Source organism: Bubalus bubalis, chromosome 18, assembly GCF_019923935.1.
Source record: "Bubalus bubalis isolate 160015118507 breed Murrah chromosome 18, NDDB_SH_1, whole genome shotgun sequence".
NCBI lineage: Eukaryota > Metazoa > Chordata > Mammalia > Artiodactyla > Bovidae > Bubalus > Bubalus bubalis.
In genome coordinates, this window is record NC_059174.1 from 56,001,214 (window position 1) to 56,019,341 (window position 18,128).

At 52.7% G+C, this 18,128-nt stretch overlaps 1 protein-coding gene, 1 long non-coding RNA gene and 1 pseudogene across 2 annotated transcripts; 2 read left to right on the forward strand and 1 right to left on the reverse strand.

Annotated features, from left to right (window-relative positions):
- The first annotated feature begins 1,557 nt into the window (after positions 1 to 1,557).
- LOC102394362 lies at positions 1,558 to 8,294 on the forward strand (annotated as a pseudogene).
- Positions 8,295 to 9,493: 1,199 nt separating this feature from the next.
- NR1H2 (nuclear receptor subfamily 1 group H member 2) lies at positions 9,494 to 16,349 on the forward strand. Its single transcript, XM_006080052.3, has 10 exons — positions 9,494 to 9,868; positions 9,981 to 10,121; positions 10,630 to 10,691; positions 10,775 to 10,897; positions 11,211 to 11,501; positions 11,584 to 11,852; positions 12,040 to 12,219; positions 12,940 to 13,039; positions 15,328 to 15,536; positions 15,790 to 16,349. The coding sequence occupies exons 3-10, from the start codon at positions 10,649 to 10,651 to the stop codon at positions 15,934 to 15,936; spliced, it is 1,362 nt and encodes a 453-aa protein (XP_006080114.1). The 5' UTR covers positions 9,494 to 9,868; positions 9,981 to 10,121; positions 10,630 to 10,648; the 3' UTR covers positions 15,937 to 16,349.
- An 860-nt stretch (positions 16,350 to 17,209) lies between these two features.
- On the reverse strand, positions 17,210 to 18,107 carry LOC123330276. The gene is made up of 2 exons (XR_006546079.2): positions 17,858 to 18,107; positions 17,210 to 17,686 (listed from the first exon to the last, which is right to left on the reverse strand). It is a non-coding gene; the product is annotated as an uncharacterized LOC123330276 (long non-coding RNA).
- Between the last annotated feature and the right edge of the window lie 21 nt (positions 18,108 to 18,128).

Below are 18,128 nucleotides of genomic sequence, written 5' to 3' on the forward strand. Positions count from 1 at the left end.
CCACCATGGTTTGGTCTCAGGTCAAACAACTGGGAGGGAACACAGCCCCGCCCATCAACAGCAAATTGGATTAAAGATGTACAGAGCATGGCCCCACCCATCAGAACAAGACCCAGTTTCCCCCACAATCAGCCTCTCCCAACAGGAAGCTTCCATAAGCCTCTTATCCTTATCTGTCAGAGGCAGACAGAATGAAAACTGTCTTCCAAATGTTCAAGAACTTCCAGATGTTGAAGCTGGATTTAGAAAAGGCAGAGGAACCAGAGATCAAATTGCCAACATCTGCTGGATCATTGAAAAAGCAAGAGAATTCCAGAAAAACATCTACTGCTTTATTGACTACGCCAAAGCCTTTGACCGTGTGGATCACAACAAACTGTGGAAAATTCTTCAAGAGATGGAAACACCAGACCCCCTGACCTGCCTCCTGAGAAATCTGTATGCAGGTCAGGAAGCAACAGTTAGAACTGGACATGGAACAACAGACTGGTTCCAAATAGGAAAAGGAGTACGTCAAGGCTGTATGTTGTCACCCTGTTTATTTTATTTAACTTATATGCAGAGAACATCATGAAGAACGCTGGGCTGGAGGAAGCACAAGCTGGATTCAAGATTGCCGGGAGAAATATCAATAACCTCAGATATGCAGATGACATCACCCTTATAGCAGAAAGTGAGGAACTAAAGAGCCTCTTGATGAAAGTGAAAGACAAGAGTGAAAAAGCTGGCTTGAAACTCAACATTCAGAAAACAAAGATCATGGCATCTGGTCCCATCACTTCATGGCAAACAGAGAGGTTAACAATGCAAACAGTGACAGACTTTATTTTCTTGGGCTCCAGAATCACTGCAGATGATGACTGCAGCCATGAAATTAAAAGATGCTTGCTCCTTGGAAGAAAAGCTATGACCAACCTAGAGAGCATATTGAAAAGCAGAGACATTAGTTTGCCGACAAAGGTCCATCTAGTCAAGGCTATGGTTTTTCCAGTGGTCACATATGGATGTGAGAGTTGGACCGCAAAGAAAGCTGAGCGCCGAAGAATTGATGCTTTTGAACTGTAGTGTTGGAGGAGACTCTTGAGTCCCTTGGACTGCAAGGAGATCAAACCAGTCATTCCTAAAGGAAATCAGTCCCGAATTTTCATTGGAAGGACTGATGCTGAAGCTGAAGCTCCAATACTTTGGCCACCTGATGTGAAAAACTGACTCCTTGGAAAATACCCTGATATTGGGAAAGATTGAAGGCAGAAGGACAAGGGGATGACAGAGGATGAGATGGTTGGATGGCATCACTGATTCAATGGACATGAGTTTGAGCAAGCCCGGGAGTTGGTGATGGATGGGGAGGCCTAGCGTGCTGCAGTCCATGATGTCACAGGGAGCTGGACTCGACTGAGCGACTGAACTGACTGACTGTTCATGGGGTCCTCAAGGTAAGAATACTGAAGTGGTTTGCCATTCCCTTCTCCAGTGGACCACTTTTTGTCAGAACTCTCCACCATGACCCGTCCATCTTGGGTGGCCCCGCATGGCACGAGGCCACCCATTTTCATAATGACAGTGCACCACCCAGCTCTCGTTGGTCTCAATTTACAGATGCGGAAACTGAGGCACAGCAATAGTGAGTAACTTGGCTCAACATTACACCCTGAGGAAGTGGCAGAAACACCCATTCAGCCACTCCCCTCCCCCATATTCCTGTTAGTCCTCCTTTCACTGGCAAACCTTCTGGGATGGGAAATTCCACAACTTGAAGCCCAAGCCAAAATGGAGAAAACAATCTGCAAAAGAGCATGGAGCATGTATTACCATTAAAAAAAATACATATACACTGGATATAGATCATATACACACAATACAGATCTGATTATCGTGTGGGAAAGACTTTGGAATAATTTCCATCTTCTACCTGTTCAAGTATTCTGAATTTTTCATTTGTTTTTTGTCCCACTGCTCGGCTTGCAGGATCTTAGTTTCTCCAACAGGGGTCGAACCTGGGCCACAGCAGTGAAAGTGAAGTTTTGTTAAGTCAGTTGGGACTTGAACCCATACACTGGGACTTGATGCCAAAATCTTGGCTCTCTGTGCACCAAAGCCAAACAGAAATAGAGACAGAGTTATGGAACAGAAAGAAAGAGTTGCTGTATTTATTTGCCAGGCAACAGGGGAATACAGTAGGCTAGAGCCTCAAGAACCGTGCCCTGGTGAATAGACAGGTTAATCAGGCCAGGGCATATGATAAGGATCAAGGCAGTAACAGCCTTCCCTGGTGGTCCAGTGGTTAAGAATCAGGCGGTGCAGGTTCAATTCCTGGTTTGGGAAGATCCCACAGCTATGAGGCAACTAAGCCTGTGCTCCGCATTAAGAGAATAGCTCCCAATCTCCATAACTAGAGAAAGCCTGAACGCAGCAATGAAGACCCAGCACAGCCATAAATAAATATGTACTTTTTGTAAAAAAAAAAGTAACAGACTTGAGACTCGAAAAGAATAGGACACCACTGAGTGACTGAACAATCTTGAATTCTCCTGCAGTTTCAACAGGGTGGGGCTACTGACAAGACTAGGGTGTGTCCAGGGTCTTAGGTGATCCAGTCTCCTAATCTTGATGACCCTCACTGGCCCCTTTAATCTTGCCTCAGGTGGTTTCAGGGCTGCTCCTCCCTTAATTAGCAACTGTTCTGCCCTTTGGAACTCAGAGGTCACAGAGGCTGGAGTCTTGCCTGTTAAGAAATAGGAGACTGACTTTCCTGGTGGCTCAGTGGATAAGAATCTGCCAATTCAGGGGACATGGGTTTGATCCCTGGTCTGGGAAGATTCCACAGATTAACTGCAGATTAACTAAACCTGTGTGCCACAGCTACTGAGCCTACACTCTACAGCCTGTAGAGGTCACCGTAATGAGAAGTTCGTGCACTGCAAGAAGAGTAGCTCCCACTTGCCACAACTAGAGAAAGCCTGCACGCAGCAACGAAGACCTAGTGCAGCTTAAAAAAAAACTAACGGGAGACAAAAAGACCTCTGTTCCTGGGAGCCCCAAAGGCCCTGCTTGGCATCAGAAGTGCAGAATCTTAACTACTGGGCCACCAGGGAAGTCCTACATGTGGATTTTTGACAGCGCTGAAAGTGTTGTTGTTCAGTCGCCCAGTCATGTCCAACTCTTTGCGACCCCAGCATACTAAGCTTCTCTGTCCTGAACAATCTGCTGGAGTTTGCTCAGACTCATGTCCATTGAGTCGATAATGCTGTCCAACCATCTTATCATCTGTTGCCCCCTTTTCCTCCTGCCCTCAGTCTTTCCCAGTGTCAGGGTCTTTTCAAATGAGTCGACTCTTCACATCAGGTGGCCAAAGTATTGGAGCTTCAGCTTCAGGATTAGTCCTTCCGGTGAATATTCAGGGTTGATTTCCTTTAGAATTGACCCGTTTGATTTCCTTGCTGTCCAAGGGACTCTCAAGAGTCTTCTCCAGCTCCACAGTTTAAAAACATCAATTCTTCCATGCTCAGCGGGCCACACGACAGGCCAATAAGTCCCAGGTGTGGAGACAAGGAATATGGCTTTATTGGGAAAGCTGGCTGACCGAGAACATGGCATACTAATGTCTAATAACCATTTCATCTGGGGTCTGGATGCCAGGTTCTTCTATAGAACAGAGAAGTAGAGGAGGTGAGGAAGTCAAGTAGAAAAGCTATTTATCTTGCAAAACAGGAGGGGATGTGTTAAATATCTCCTTTTCTGCCATTCAAAGGTAGGCTATGTCAGATTGTATCTCTGTGAGTTAAACAAAGGCACTTTAATAGTCCGGGAGAGGGCAGCTTTCCCTGAGGAAGGCTATTATGTATGATTATAATAATAAAAGCAAGGCAAAGAAAAGGTTAAAGTCAAAGAAACAGATCCAACAGGGAGTCAGAATTAGTTCTACCCTGTAACACTGGAGTAGGTTGCCATTTCCTTCTCCCTTATCTCACACGCTAGTAAGGGAGAAGGAAATGGCAACCTACTCCAATATTCTTGCCTGGAGAATCCTGTGGACAGTGGAGCCTGAAGGGCTGCTGTCCATAGGGTCACACAGAGTCGGATACGACTGAAGCGACTTAGCATGCAGCATGTAACACTGTGTGTGGATTTCTGATAGTGCTGAAGTTCAGCGCCCCTCAAGCGCCCACCCCCTCTTGTTCAAGGGTCAACAGTACTGTAATAAGTACACCAGAGAGGAGAGAGTGAGTGCAGCTGTGGGTCCTTGCTCCCAGGCCAAATGGCCTGGGCATTCCTGGGCTGGGGGAGGCAGGTGTATTGGGGGAGAGTACACAAGCCATTGGATATTAGGGGACAGAAGCACAAACGTCGGGGAGCTCCACCCCGACATAAGTGACCCTCACTTATGTGAGTGATGGAGAAGGACTTTCCCTGGAGAGAGGCCTGAGTAGGCAGGACATTCAAGCTGGATCGGGATGGGCTGCACGTGGCTGTGCAGTTTGTTGACACCACAACCTACCCTGGCAGCTTCCTGCGGTTGATTTATATCCAGTCACACCTGCATTACAGTCACTGAGTTCCCTTAGGCATTCAGGGATTTATATATTTGTTCATTCATTCAGTCTAGTCACATTCCAAGGACTTCCCTGCAGCTCAAACGGTTAAGAATCTGCCTGTAATGAAGGAGATAAGGGTTCGATCCCTGGGTCAGGAAGATCCTCTGGAGAAGGGAACGGAAATCCACTCCAGTATTCTTGCCTGGAGAATCCCCAGGGACAGAGAAGCCTGGTGGGCTACAGTCCATGGGGTCACAAAGAGTTGGACACGACTGAGCGACTAACGTGTTCACATCACAGCCTCTCCAAGCCGGTCCTCGCTTTCTCCCACTCTCTCCACTCCTGTCTTTGCGCCTCGGGCCAGCCTTCCAGTCTCCGCGCCCTGTCCTCTCATTGGTCCAGCTCCCTCAGTCCCGCCCCCAAATCACGGGGCAGAGGAAGCTTTTATTCCTACCCCTTCCATTGGGTACGCTGCCTAAGCCTCAGATATTTCAACCAATGGAAGCCAACCTACTCAGCCAATGGGGCTGGAGCACTTAATATAAAGAGTGTGCTGATGCTCCCCAATGGAATCTCGAGGTGGTGTCCGTTCAGCTACGGCTCCTCTCTGTGTGCGAGCAGGTCGGGAATGGAAGAAGCTCATCCTGAGTGTTTTCCTGTCTGGATACCCAGCTCCACAGGCTCAGGAAGGCGCCCTTCTCACCACCATCTCTTGTCAAGAGCCACCGAAAAGCTGCTAGGAAGTCGAGCAGGGGTCAGCCCGCAGGTGAAAGGACCAGACAAAGAGGGTTTAGAGGAATGGTCTGGTGTCAGCTGTTGGGGATGGGCGTGCACAGAAGACAGTATGGACCTCTCTTTTCTTTGTTTTTTTTTTTAGTAGCTGCAACAGGTCAAACGGGGCCCAGCACCCCTATCGTGTGAGTGCCTTTGGTTTGAATCTGGAAGAGGAAGGGAAGTGGGACCCGGAGATGAAAAGCAAGCTGCACGTGTCAAGTGTTGCCTCACGGGACTGACAGTTGTTGACCAGACACCCGGGCTGGGCCCTTGAGAAGGAAAAGGGGTCCGGGGAGGCAAAAGCTAAAGAACACAGGCGAGCATGAAGGATCCCCGACTCTCCACCCACCTCCTAAATTGAGGCTTTTTTCTTTCTCTCCTCTCAGGCGGCGTTTCACAATTGATGATTTTGAAATCCGGCATCCTCTCGGCAAGGGAAAATTTGGGAATGTGTACCTGGCTCGCCATTTCATTGTGGCCCTGAAAGTCCTCTTCAAGTCCTAGATAGATAAGGAAGGACTGGAACATCAGCTGCGCAGGGAAATTGAAATCCAGGCGCACCTACAGTAAGGACAGCCTCTGTATGAATGAGATTCCCGTGCGTTTTTCCCCTCACAGACTTCCAAATGGAGCTATTACTCTCCTGGCCCCAGCACAAATTGCCCCTTTGACCAGTCACTTGTAATAGCATCATGAATTGGGCCTCAGGGAGGAGTCTTGACCCTTCCTCCTTTTGTCCCCCAGACACCACAATATCCTGCGCCTGTACAACTACTTCCATGATGCGCACCGGGTGTACCTGATTCTAGAATATGCTCCAAGGGGTGAGCTCTACAAGGAGCTACAAAACAGCCATGCGTTTGATGAACCGCGTACAGCCATGGTGAGGCAGAGGAGGCTGAGGGCTAGGGTTCATGAGTTTCCTATGGGCTGATGGGGGTCACTGCATATGGCTTTCATGAGGGTTCAGATTGCTTCCTTTGAAAAAAAAAAAAACTTTTATGAATTAATGAATTGATTTATGGCTGTGCAGGGTCTTTGTTGCCATGTGGGACTTTACTTGTACCAGCTTCTCATTGCAGTGGCTTCTCTTGTGAAGCATGGGCTCTAGGGTGCGTAGGCTCAGCAGCTGTGGCGCCCTGGATTAGTTGCCCTGTAGCATGTGGAATCTTCCTGGATGAGGACTCGAAACTGTGTCCCCTGCATTGGCAGGTGGATTCTTTACCACTGGACCCACCAGGGAAGTCCTGAATTGCTTTTTTCTATCAATTTTACATAGCGACTCTTATATCCGACAGTTTTACTTTTGGATACCCTATGGCATCACTGACTCAATTTGAGTAAACACTGAGAGTTGGCGATGGACAGGGAGGCCTGGCATGCTGCAGTCCATGGGGTTGCAAAGAGTCGGACACGACTGAGCAACTGAACTGAATAATTACCCCCAGGATGTTAATAAGTAGCGTGTATAAGTTTGCGTTCTTTGGTTGTAAGCAACAGAATCTAACTGCATTACCTTGTGGAAAGAAACATGAAAGGCTGTGGGGGAATTCACTGAATAAATGAATGAAACTGACTTAGAAAGCCCAGGATTTTTGGAGGGCCTCTGGGTGGGAATGACAGCCGTCATCACCCCATGGCCGGCTTCATTTCCAGTCTGCTTTTTCTTTGCTCACACAGGTAATGGAGGAGTTGGCAGATGCTCTGACCTACTGCCATGAAAAGAAGGTGATTCACATGGATATGAAGCCAGAGAACCTGCTGCTGGGGCTCATGGGTGAGGTGAAGATGGCAGACTTTGGCTGGTCTGTGCACACTCCCTAAGGTAGGACAGGTGGTGGCACCCTGGGTGCCAGTTAAGAATGATCCAATTTAATTCATTTCACATGTAAGACCCAGCTACAAACCTGGGTTTGTATTTCAATGCTGCCTTTTGAAATGCATATTTTAACAAGTATTTGTAGACTGAAAGAACGTGGTTCGACTATATCTTCTATTTTTTAATGTTTACATAAAATTTTACCAGTAAGTTTCCATGTAAGTACATTAAGAATGATTGTGCCATAATTCCGGGAATTTTACTCTATCAGTAAACTGTAATTAATTTACTTGGTCCCTCTTGGTGGACCATCAGTTTGTTCCAAAACTTCCTGGATCATGAGCTAAATAATTGTAGGAAGAATCTCAGAATATGGGATTGTTGGTCCCAGGACTTGCCTTCTCAACCTTAATTCATATGAAAACTTTGTGTTTCCAAGTTCCTGTGCTTGAGAGGGGATTGCCCAGGACTGGATGCTGGGGAAGGACCGTGTCCCTTCTACTGAGTCTCCGCTTAATGTTCCTTTCTCTAGGAGAAAGACGATGTGTGGGACGCTGGACTACTTGCCCCCAGAAATGATTGAGGGGAGAATATACAACGAGAAGGTAGATCTATGGTGCCTAGGGGTGTTCTGCTACGAGCTGCTGGTGGGAAATCCACCCTTTGAGAGCGCCTCCCATAGTGAGATCTACAGACGCATCCTCAAGGTGGGATGGCCACACTCTGGGCATTCATGCAGGAGCTGGGGGTAAGGGGCGGCTGGGAGCCTGGGGCACACACAAAGGTGGTTTACTATGATCCCGCCCAGTGCCTTGAATGGACCAAGGAAACTAACCATACTTCTCTTTCTTCTCTGGCTTCATCAGGTAGATGTAAGATTTCCTGCATCAATACCTTTGGGGGCTTGGGACCTGATCTCCAGGCTTCTCAGATACCAGCCCTCAGAGCGGCTGCCCTTGGCCCAGGTCTTGAAGCACCTGTGGGTCTGGACTCACTCTTGGAGGGTGCTGCCCCCAGCTGCTCAAATGGCTTCCTTAGCCCTGTCCACCCCTATTCTTTTGTGATTGCTTGTGGAACACCCTGGCTCTGGTATCTCATCTGTCTTTTGTTTCTTCACTTGTAAGATGCATCATGCTAGTTAATAAGGGCTTCCCTTGTGGCTCAGCTGGTAAAGAATCTGCCTGCAATGCGGGAGACCTGGGTTTGATCCCTGGGTTGGGAAGATTCCCTAGAGAAGGGAAAGGCTACTCACTCCAGTATTCTGACCTGGAGCATTCCACGGACTGTATAGTCCATGGGATCGCAAAGAGTCGGACATGACTGAGCAACTTTTACCATTAATAAAGGCCAAATAATTTTATTTATTTTTGGCTATGCTGGGTCATTGTTGCTTAGGATGGGCTTTCCCTAGTTTCCACGAGCAGGGGCTACACTTGATGTGGTGTGCTGGCTTCAGTAGTTGTGGCCCATGAGCTTAGTTGGTCCTCTGCATAGAATCTTCCCAGACCAAGGATAGAACCGGTGTGCCTTGCACTGGCAGGCAGATTCTTATCCACCATGCCACCAGGGAAATCCAAAGCTGAATCATCTTGTACCAGGTCTCTTTCTAAAAAAAAAGTATTTATTTGACTGCGTTGGGTCTCAGTTGAGATCTTCATTACATCATGCTGGATCTTTCGGTCAGGCGTTGGCTCTGTGGTGGCAGGAAGGCTCTGGAACACGTGGGCTTAGTATCTCCTGCCCCCGCCCCCTGCACTGGGATCCTAGTTCCCTGACCAGGGATGGGACCCTCATTCCCTGCATTGCAAGTTGGATGTCAAGTTGGATGTATTTTTAATATATTTATTTGGCGGCATTGTGCCTTAGTGGCGTATGGGAGCAGGTTCCCCTAGAAGGGATCGAACCCAGGCCCCCTGAACTAGGAGCCTGGAATCCTAGCCACTGGACCACCGGAGAAGTCCCACCAAATTATTTTTAAAATATGCTTTTACTAGGTCTAGGTTGGTAATTTCACTTATTTGAAACCAGTAAGCAGCTCTCCTCCAAAATCAGAAAACTTAACACAACTTAAAAACAACAAATATGCTTTTAATCAGCCGTGTGCCTAAAGGAGCCGCAGCTGGGGAGGTGATGCCGAGTAAACCTTTGGCCCTCGAGCGAGAGACATATAAGGCAGAGTTTAAGGCCACGCAGGGCGGGGCGGGAAGATTTGGGACTCACCACGCCGCCCTGGTGGCTCAGACGGTAAAGAATCCGCCTGCAACGCGTGAGACCTGGGTTCAATCCCTGGGCTGGGAAGATCCCCTGGAGAAGAAAACGAGTATCTACTCTAGTATTCTGGCCTGGAGAATTGCATGGACAGAGGAGCCTGGTGAGCTGCAGCCCATGGGGTCGCAAAGAGTGGGGACACGCACGACTGAACGACTTTGACTTTCACGCCTCCCTACTGCCCAACATTTGACTGAATGGGTCAGGAACTCTTAAGCCCGCCCTCATCCTAGTTACCCGGAAACGCAAACTTCCGGTGGGTCCACGACTTCGACGCGGGGCGGCCCATTAGGCCATCCCTGGACGAACCGGAATTTCGTCACTCCGACTACCCGCCCACTCCCGGAAGTGACGCACAGTGGGGTTGCCGGAAGAAGTGGCGAAGTTACTTTTGAGGGGAACTCAGTCGCGGCGGCGTGCCAGGGGCTACGGAGAAGAAGGAAAAGAAGGCAGAGCAAGGGGACGGAAGCAGGTGCACTCAAGTGTGGGGCGACGCGGGAGGAGCCCTGGGCCTGGGGCTTCCCGGCGTTCCCCGCGCTGCTTGGCTCAGCCCCCTTCTCTCCTTCCACCCTCTCCCCTCCTAGTTCGCGCCAACTCCCGGCTGTTTCCAAGGCAACGGGAGTAGGGGACCCCCGCCCCAAGAGAGGCCGCCCACGAGACCCTCGCGCGCAGCCATGAGCCCCGCCCCCCACTGCTGTTCGGAGAGGGGCGGGACCTGGAGAGAGGTGTGAGGGCGGGGCATGTTGGGAGGAGGTCGGGGGGCCGAGATGGGCGCAGATGGGGCGGGTCTAGAAGGAAATAATGTGGGCGGAGCATTATGGACAGAGCTGGGGTCCGAAGGAGAGATGGGGGTGCTTCCTCGGCGGAGGTGGGGTGAAACTGGAGGGGAAAGAGGAAGTGAGGGCGGAGCCCTCGAAGCCGAAGGGATAGTGTCTGGAAAAATCCGGTGGGCGAGGTCTGGAGTGGATGGAGCCTAAAAGATGGGGGCTGACACTAGGGGAGGGCGGGGCTTGAGACCCAGCCGAAGGCTGTCCTGGAGCAGAAAGGGGGCGGGCCCTATTAGAACTGGATAGGAGGGTTTGTAGGCTGGCAGAGACTGGGGGTGGGGTCTGCACGAAGTAGGGGAAGAGTGTGAGAGATGGAGGAAAGAGAGGTCCCCTTATTAAGACCTATGGCTGGCCTACTCTGACCCTCCCTGGTCCCACAAGGCTCTCCGCCCCCCTGTATCTGCAGGCTGCTCCGTGACCCCACCATGTCCACCCCCACCACGAATTCCGTGGACACCCCCTTGGCTGGTGAGTGACCCCCCCTTCCCCAACACAGCTATTCTCCCATCAGGTTATTGTCAGCCGAAACTCATTGTGTCTCCCTCTCCCAGGAAATGGCCCCAGCACCCCCTCTTCTTCACCTGGGGGAAAGGAGGATGGTCCTGAACCATGTCCTGGAGGGGCGGATCCTGATGTCCCAAGCGCTGATGGGGCCGACTCAGCCTCCGTTGTGGGTGAGACAGGGTCCAGGGACATGGGTTGGGAGTTGATACGGAGGCTCAGAGAGGAATCTAGAAGGAGAGAAAGATCAGAAATGGGGATGGCCAGCCCCAGCGTCTTGCTGACTTTTTTTTTCTGTTCTTGGTACCTCTTATTTTGACCCATTCTTTGGGATTCACTGACACACACATCTTTCCCTCCGAATCACCATCTCTGTGGGTCCCCCTCCAACTCTGATTTGTTGCCTCTGATCTCTCATGGACCTGTCCCTCTGGCTGCTGTTTATCCCTGTGGTTCTGTCTCATGGCTTCTGTCCACCCACGCCAGTCATCCTAGACACAGCAGAGGAGCCGGAGCGCAAGCGAAAGAAGGGCCCAGCTCCAAAGATGCTGGGCGATGAGCTGTGCCAAGTGTGCGGGGACACAGCCTCCGGCTTCCACTACAACGTGCTCAGCTGTGAAGGCTGCAAGGGCTTCTTCCGACGAAGTGTGATCCGAGGCGGGGCCGGGCGCTATGCCTGCCGGGGCGGTGGCACCTGCCAGATGGACGCGTTCATGCGGCGCAAGTGCCAGCAATGCCGGCTGCGGAAATGCAAGGAGGCAGGGATGCGGGAGCAGTGTGAGTCCTGGGGAGGGAGTAGGGCCAGGCCGGCCCCTGCCCAGCCCTGGGGCCTCTGCTGAGGCCTGTGTGTCCCCACCAGGCGTCCTCTCCAAAGAACAGATCCGGAAGAAGAAGATTCGGAAGCAGCAGCAGCAGCAGCAGTCGTCGCCCACAGGGCCGGGAGTCAGCAGCAGCAGCCCAGCCTCTGGGCCTGGGGCCTCCCCTGGAGGGTCCGACGGGGGTGGCCAGGGCTCCGGAGAAGGTGAAGGTGTCCAGTTAACAGCCGCTCAGGAACTAATGATCCAGCAGTTGGTGGCGGCCCAGCTGCAGTGCAATAAACGTTCCTTCTCTGACCAGCCCAAAGTCACGGTACGGCCCCTTCCACAGCCTCGAGGGACAATGCACCCAGCGTGCTCAAGTTTACAGGGCCACAGTCCAGGGCACAGGGAGAGAATGAGGCTCCAGAGAACAGGCGCTTTGAGACGGGGTAGCCTTGGGCTCATGGGAGACGTCCTGATAGTAACCTGCCTGCTCCTCCCATCCCCCGTGTCCCCAGCCCTGGCCCTTGGGTGCAGACCCGCAGTCCCGTGATGCTCGCCAGCAGCGTTTCGCCCACTTCACGGAGCTGGCCATCATCTCCGTGCAGGAGATCGTGGACTTCGCCAAGCAGGTGCCTGGCTTCCTGCAGCTGGGTCGTGAAGACCAGATCGCCCTCCTGAAGGCCTCTACCATCGAGGTAACGGCCAGCCTGCCCAGCCTCGGGGAGGCCGTTCCATCCTGCTCTAGAAGAAGTCCTGAGATAAACCCCAGAAGAGATGTCAGGAGCATAGGGACAAAGCAGACTCTAGGCCTTGTCCTAGTGGGGGTGGTATTCTCCAGGAGAACTCTCAAATGCTAAATAAGTCATCAGAGTCTCCTGTGAGGTGAGGAGAGAAAGGAAACAGGGCCTGAGATGGAGAATAATTGAGGGTTGGGCTGGACGGCCACACTTCAGGGAACATGCTGACAAGGCTTGTTCAGGGAGTTGATGTTTGAACCAAAATCGTGGTAATGAGTAAGTGCTGAGTGTCTAGTGTATGCTAGGCCCTATTCCAAGTGCTGGGGGCGTGGTGGCGAACGGAGCAGACTGAAAGAAAGCTCTGCCCTGTGCCCCATAAGCACCTGGGGAGAGTGTCCTGAGTGAAGAAGGCCGGGGGTGCCAAACCTGGGGAAGGGAGAGAGCTTGGAGTGTCCAGCGTGCTGGCTGCAGCCCTGTGGCTGAGAGATGATGGGGCGGGGTGGGGACAGGCAGGGGATGATCCCAGCAAGATCGGGCCCCCCCCCATTCAGGCCAGCAGAGGAAGGACAGTGGCTGAGGGGCCACAGGGTTTCTGCTTTCTCCCGTCATCTCTCCACGGGGCACTTCTCTGTACTCCTGGACATCTGCTCCTCACTCCTGTCCCTCCGCTGCCCTCAGATCATGCTGCTGGAGACGGCCAGACGCTACAACCATGAGACTGAGTGCATCACCTTCCTAAAGGACTTTACCTACAGCAAGGATGACTTCCACCGCGCGGGTACGGCCAAGTGCAGGGTGGGCAGTGGGGTCCCTGCTGGCCAGGAGACCCAGGGCCTCACATCCCTGTCTGAGCTTCCATCTCTTCACCTCCCAACTAGGGTGAGGGCTGAGCCCACCCACCTCACAGTGAGAGCTAAGAGCACAGTGAGGTTATTGAGCCCTGACTCTGCACAGGGGGGACATGGTGCAGGGTGCGACAGAGGGGTGTGTGCTGTCATATAGAGCATCTTGGTAGGAATTAAGGAAAGACACTCTTTTCCTCCCCAGTCCTGGTCTCATGTGACAGAGGCTAGATCTCAGTCCATTGGGAAATGCACAACCTCCCCAGCTGTACAGGGCAGCCCTGGTCCCTACCCTCCAAGAGCACTTCCCTAGGGATGTAACCGAGGCGATGGGGTTCTGGAGATTGTGTGGCTCAGTGGGACCAGAGGAAAAGGGAGGTGGGGAGTAGTGTTAGTTACCAGGGAATGCAAGTGCAGGGCCTCACTCTCTCAGCCTCTGAGCGTTCTCAGAGAGTCCTGCTTTCTCCCGTCATCTCTCCATGGGGCACTTCTCTGTACTCCTGGACCTGCTCCTCACTCCATCTTTCCTTCCTCTTATTTCCTGGCTCTCCCAATACCCAGGGCAGTCCCAGTAACCCTTTGAGTATAAGCTTGGCAGGGGAGCACTAGGGGTTGGGAGAGTGTTTCTGGCAGGGGTCTCAGCATGTGCAGAGGTCCTGGGGTGGGGAAGAGTGGGTGGTTTTAAGGAGCGACAAGGAGGTCCGGGCAGCTGGAGCACAGTGAGATGGGGCTGGAGCGGAGGCTGGCTCCTCCTGCCGCCCCTCCTCTGCCACTGCCACAGTCCAGGCCTCAGTTGGCCCTTCCGGGAACATTGCAGGGCCCCTTGCTGGGCTTCTACCTCCACCCCAGCCTGGTGGGTTTGTTCACACAGTCACTGGAAGGATCCAGTTAACAACCACGTTAGCTCACGTCCCTTCTGTGCTCAGCACCATCCATGGCTCCCATCACACTGGGAGAAAAGCCAGAGTTCTCACCTGGCTCGCAGGCCCTGCAGGGTGTGGCCTCATTCCTCCCTGCCCTCATCTCCTGTCCTCCCCTCACCCTCCTCCAGCCACACTGGCTTCCCTGTTGTTTGAACCCACCAAATGTGCTGTCGCCTCACAGCTTCTGTTTGCTGGTCCCTCTTTCCAGAACTGGGTTGACCCATCTTGTCCTAGTTTGCATGGGACCTTCCAAGCTTTTCTTATTTTTTTAAAAATTAATTAGTTTTTAGCTGCGTTGGGTCTTTGTTGCTTTGTGTGAGCTCTCTCTAGTTGCTGTGCGCGGGCTTCTCGTTGCGTGTGTCACGGGCTCCAGGCAGTTGGGCTCAGTAGTCGCAGTGCATGGGTTTAGTTGCCCTGCAGCATGTGGTATCTTCCTGGACCAGGGATCAAACCTGTGTCCCCTGCATTGGCATGTGGATTCTTACCCACTCTGCCACGAGGCAAGTCTCCTGAGCTTTAATACTCAAAGTCCCAGGGCCTAGGAAGCCTAGTCCCAGGCAAAACAGACTGGGAGCACCCTCCCTGGAACACTCGCACAGCCTGGTAACTCCCTCCCTCCCCTCTTTGGTGTTGGACACCCTGCAACTTGGGAGGCCTTCCAATACTCCCCTTGCGGTGACCCTCATGTCTAAGAATGGACGTGATTCTCTCCCTGTTACCCTCCCCTGCGTTACCTCCATCCACAGAACTAGAATCATCTCACAGGGTGGATGGCGTACTTGCAGACTTGTCTATTATGTATCCCTTCAAGCCCCAAATGCAAGTGCGACTAGAGCAGGGGGCTTTGGCTCACAAATGTCTCTGCCCGGGACCTGACGTGCAGTGGGTGCTCAATCAAGTTTGATGAATGAATGAGTCACACCTGGAAATGAGTTCAGCTTCAAGGCGAGAGCAGGGGATGCCACCTCGGGGTGATGTAAGGTGACCTGGGATTAAACATCTTTCCTTTTCCAGAGGAGAGGTACCAGGAAGGCCAGGAAGAAAGTGAAGGGGGTGACGGGGTGGTAAAAACTTCTGAATAAATGTTCACACTTATTACTCATTGCTTCATTCAGGCGAGACATACGGCATACCCACGACGTGCCAAGCCCTTGATAGGCAGTGGGGCTACAGGGTGACCAGCACGCTCTACCTGCTGCTGTTTCCCTCACTCTGCTGACGGTGGGCAATGCCAGTAGCCAGGCATGGGGGCCAGTTTTAGGGTCAGAGTGTTCATCAGAGCCCGTCTCCTGCCTCCGCAGGCCTGCAGGTGGAATTCATCAACCCCATCTTCGAGTTCTCGCGGGCCATGAGGCGACTGGGCCTGGACGACGCCGAGTATGCCCTGCTCATCGCCATCAACATCTTCTCAGCCGACCGGCCCAACGTGCAGGAGCCCAGCCGGGTGGAGGCCCTGCAGCAGCCCTACGTGGACGCACTGTTGTCTTACACCCGCATCAAGAGGCCACAGGTACCGGAGCCCAGACAATCCCGAGGAAACCTAGACCCATGTAGGGTCGGCTGCCTACGTCCCTGGCTTGCCCCAGCAGCTGAGTTCTGATCAGTGTCCTCTCAGCAGCCAGTCCTCGAGGCCCCTGTCCCCTCATCAAGGAGTCAGGCCAAGTCCACGCCCAGGGGCCCCACACTGCCTCTCTGGGGTCAGGGGGCCCTCCTGCTGGGCCAGGTGGGCCGCCCCGCACCCACCCCCTCCTGTCTCCTTGCAGGACCAGCTGCGCTTCCCCCGCATGCTGATGAAGCTTGTGAGCCTGCGCACGCTCAGCTCCGTGCACTCGGAGCAGGTCTTCGCCCTGCGGCTCCAGGACAAGAAGCTGCCACCTTTGCTGTCTGAGATCTGGGACGTGCACGAGTGAGGGGCCTGCCCCACCGCCCTGCACACCCCCAATGACTGGACACTGGGGTAGGAAGGGACTGGGCCAGGTCTGGGCTCCTGCCCTGTGGCTTGCAGCTAAAGCCTTGGCCCCCCGCCAGTCCTCAGGATGAGCCCCAGTCGGGATCCAGGAGCCTCCTTGCCTGCCCACTGAGTCTTCCTGGGAGGGCTGGAGGGGGTCATGGGCCCTGACCTCTGACCTCTCCCAGCACTCCCAGCTGCCCTCCCCGCCCAGCTTACACCTCAAGCCTACCATGCAGTGCACCTTGAACAGAGGGAGGGTCTGTGGCTCTCCCACAGCCCGAGAGACCACAGGCTCCCCACTCTGCTCCTTTTATTTAATAAAAACTAAAAAACAAAAACAAAAACAGGAAAATAAAGTATGACTAGAAACTTGCTCTGATTCAGAATGAGTCTGAGGTAGGAATGGGCTGCCAGGGTCTTCGTGGACACCAAACGAAGGTGCTGGACTAGGGAGGGTTCAGGGTGATATGACTAGGCGCTCGGGGGGCCCAGGAGAGGCCCTGACAACCTCAGGGTCATCTGGTGGTTGGAGCCTGCTCCTGAAGGTCAGGGAGGATTTAAGTGGAGGAGGGCATGGGGGTTTCATTCAATCAGCAAGTATTGGCTGAGGCTGCTTTGTGGGCCAGGCACTGTGCTGGCCATTCTCAGGACACAGATGTTATTCATTCAACAGATACGTATGGAGCATTTGTGCTGTGCTGTGGTTAGTAGCTGAGTCGTGTCCAACTCTGTGACCTCATGGACTGTAGCCCGCCAGGCTCCTCTGTCCATGGGGATTCTCCAGGCAGGAATACTGGCGTGGGCTGCCATGCTCTCCTCCAGGGGATCTTCCTAACCCGGGGATCGAACCCAGGTCTCCCGCATTGCAGGCAGATTCTTTACCATATGAGCCACCAGGGAAGCCCCATGGAGCATTTACTCTGTGCCAAATACACTCTTAGGCAGTGGAAACATCTGTGAACACGATAAAGTCTCTTTTTGCAGCCACCATGGAAAACAGTATGGCAGTTTCTCAAAACACTAAAACTAGAGGAATTCCTTGGCAGTCCAGTGGTTAGGACTCTGAGGACCTGGATTCAGTGCCTGGCTGGGGAACTAAGATCCCACATGCCATTCGTTGGGGTCAAATAGAAAAAGCTAAAACTAGAACTCTGTCACAGGACTCAGCAATCCCACCCCTGGATATATATTCAAAAAACCCCAAACACTAAATTTGAAAGGATACATGCACCTCAATGTTCGTAGCAATTTTATTTACAATTGCCAAGATACGGAAGCGACCTAAGAGTTCATCGACAGATGAATGGAAGAAGGTGTCATACATACACACAGAATGGGAATCTATTCAGTCATGAAAGAGTGAAATTTTGCTATCTGCAGCAACATGGATGGACTTGGAGGGCATTGGCTGCTGCTGCTGCTGCTAAGTTGCTTCAGTCGTATACGACTCTGTGAGACCCCATAGACAGCAGCCCACCAGGTTCCTCCGTTCCTGGGATTCTCCAGGCAAGAATACTTGGGACAATGTGGGAGATGAGTAGGAATTGAGGCAAGGCCTCAAAAGAGGCCTAGATGAGTTCAAAGGAAAGGCAGTGGAGTTCTCCTAATTTCTTCTCCTGCGCCAGGCCGTGAGGGGACACCGAGGTGAGCTGAATGGACAGTCCCAGTCCAGGGTGAAGAAGGTGTTGTCTGGAGGGGTGGGTGGGGTACTGAAAAATACACTTTTGTGAGAGGGGAGAGGGAACGGGGGAAGTGAGAATAGTTACATGCGATCGTCCTATCTCAAGCAGAGTGCCTCTCGCTCTAGAGATAGGCCTGCCCTGCGCAGAGTCCAGTTTACAGATGGGGAAGCTGAGGCCGCGCCAGACAAGAGAACCAACCTGGCCAGGATCTGAGCGCGCATGGGCCAGCCTCTATCCGGAGGGAAAAGGTCAGGTTGCGGGCTGAAGGAGGAACACTGTCCAGGCGGTCTTCCCGACAAGGCCTCGGCCAGGAAGCGGGTGGGGTGGAGGGTGCGCGCCCAGCACCTTAGAGCGGGCAGGGTCGAAGGGAGGGCCGGCGCCCAGAGCCGCTGCGCGTGCGCAGAGACCACTGGGTCTCAACCCGGCGGTGAGGAAGGGGGCGTAGCTTCGAGCCACATGCGTCAGAGGG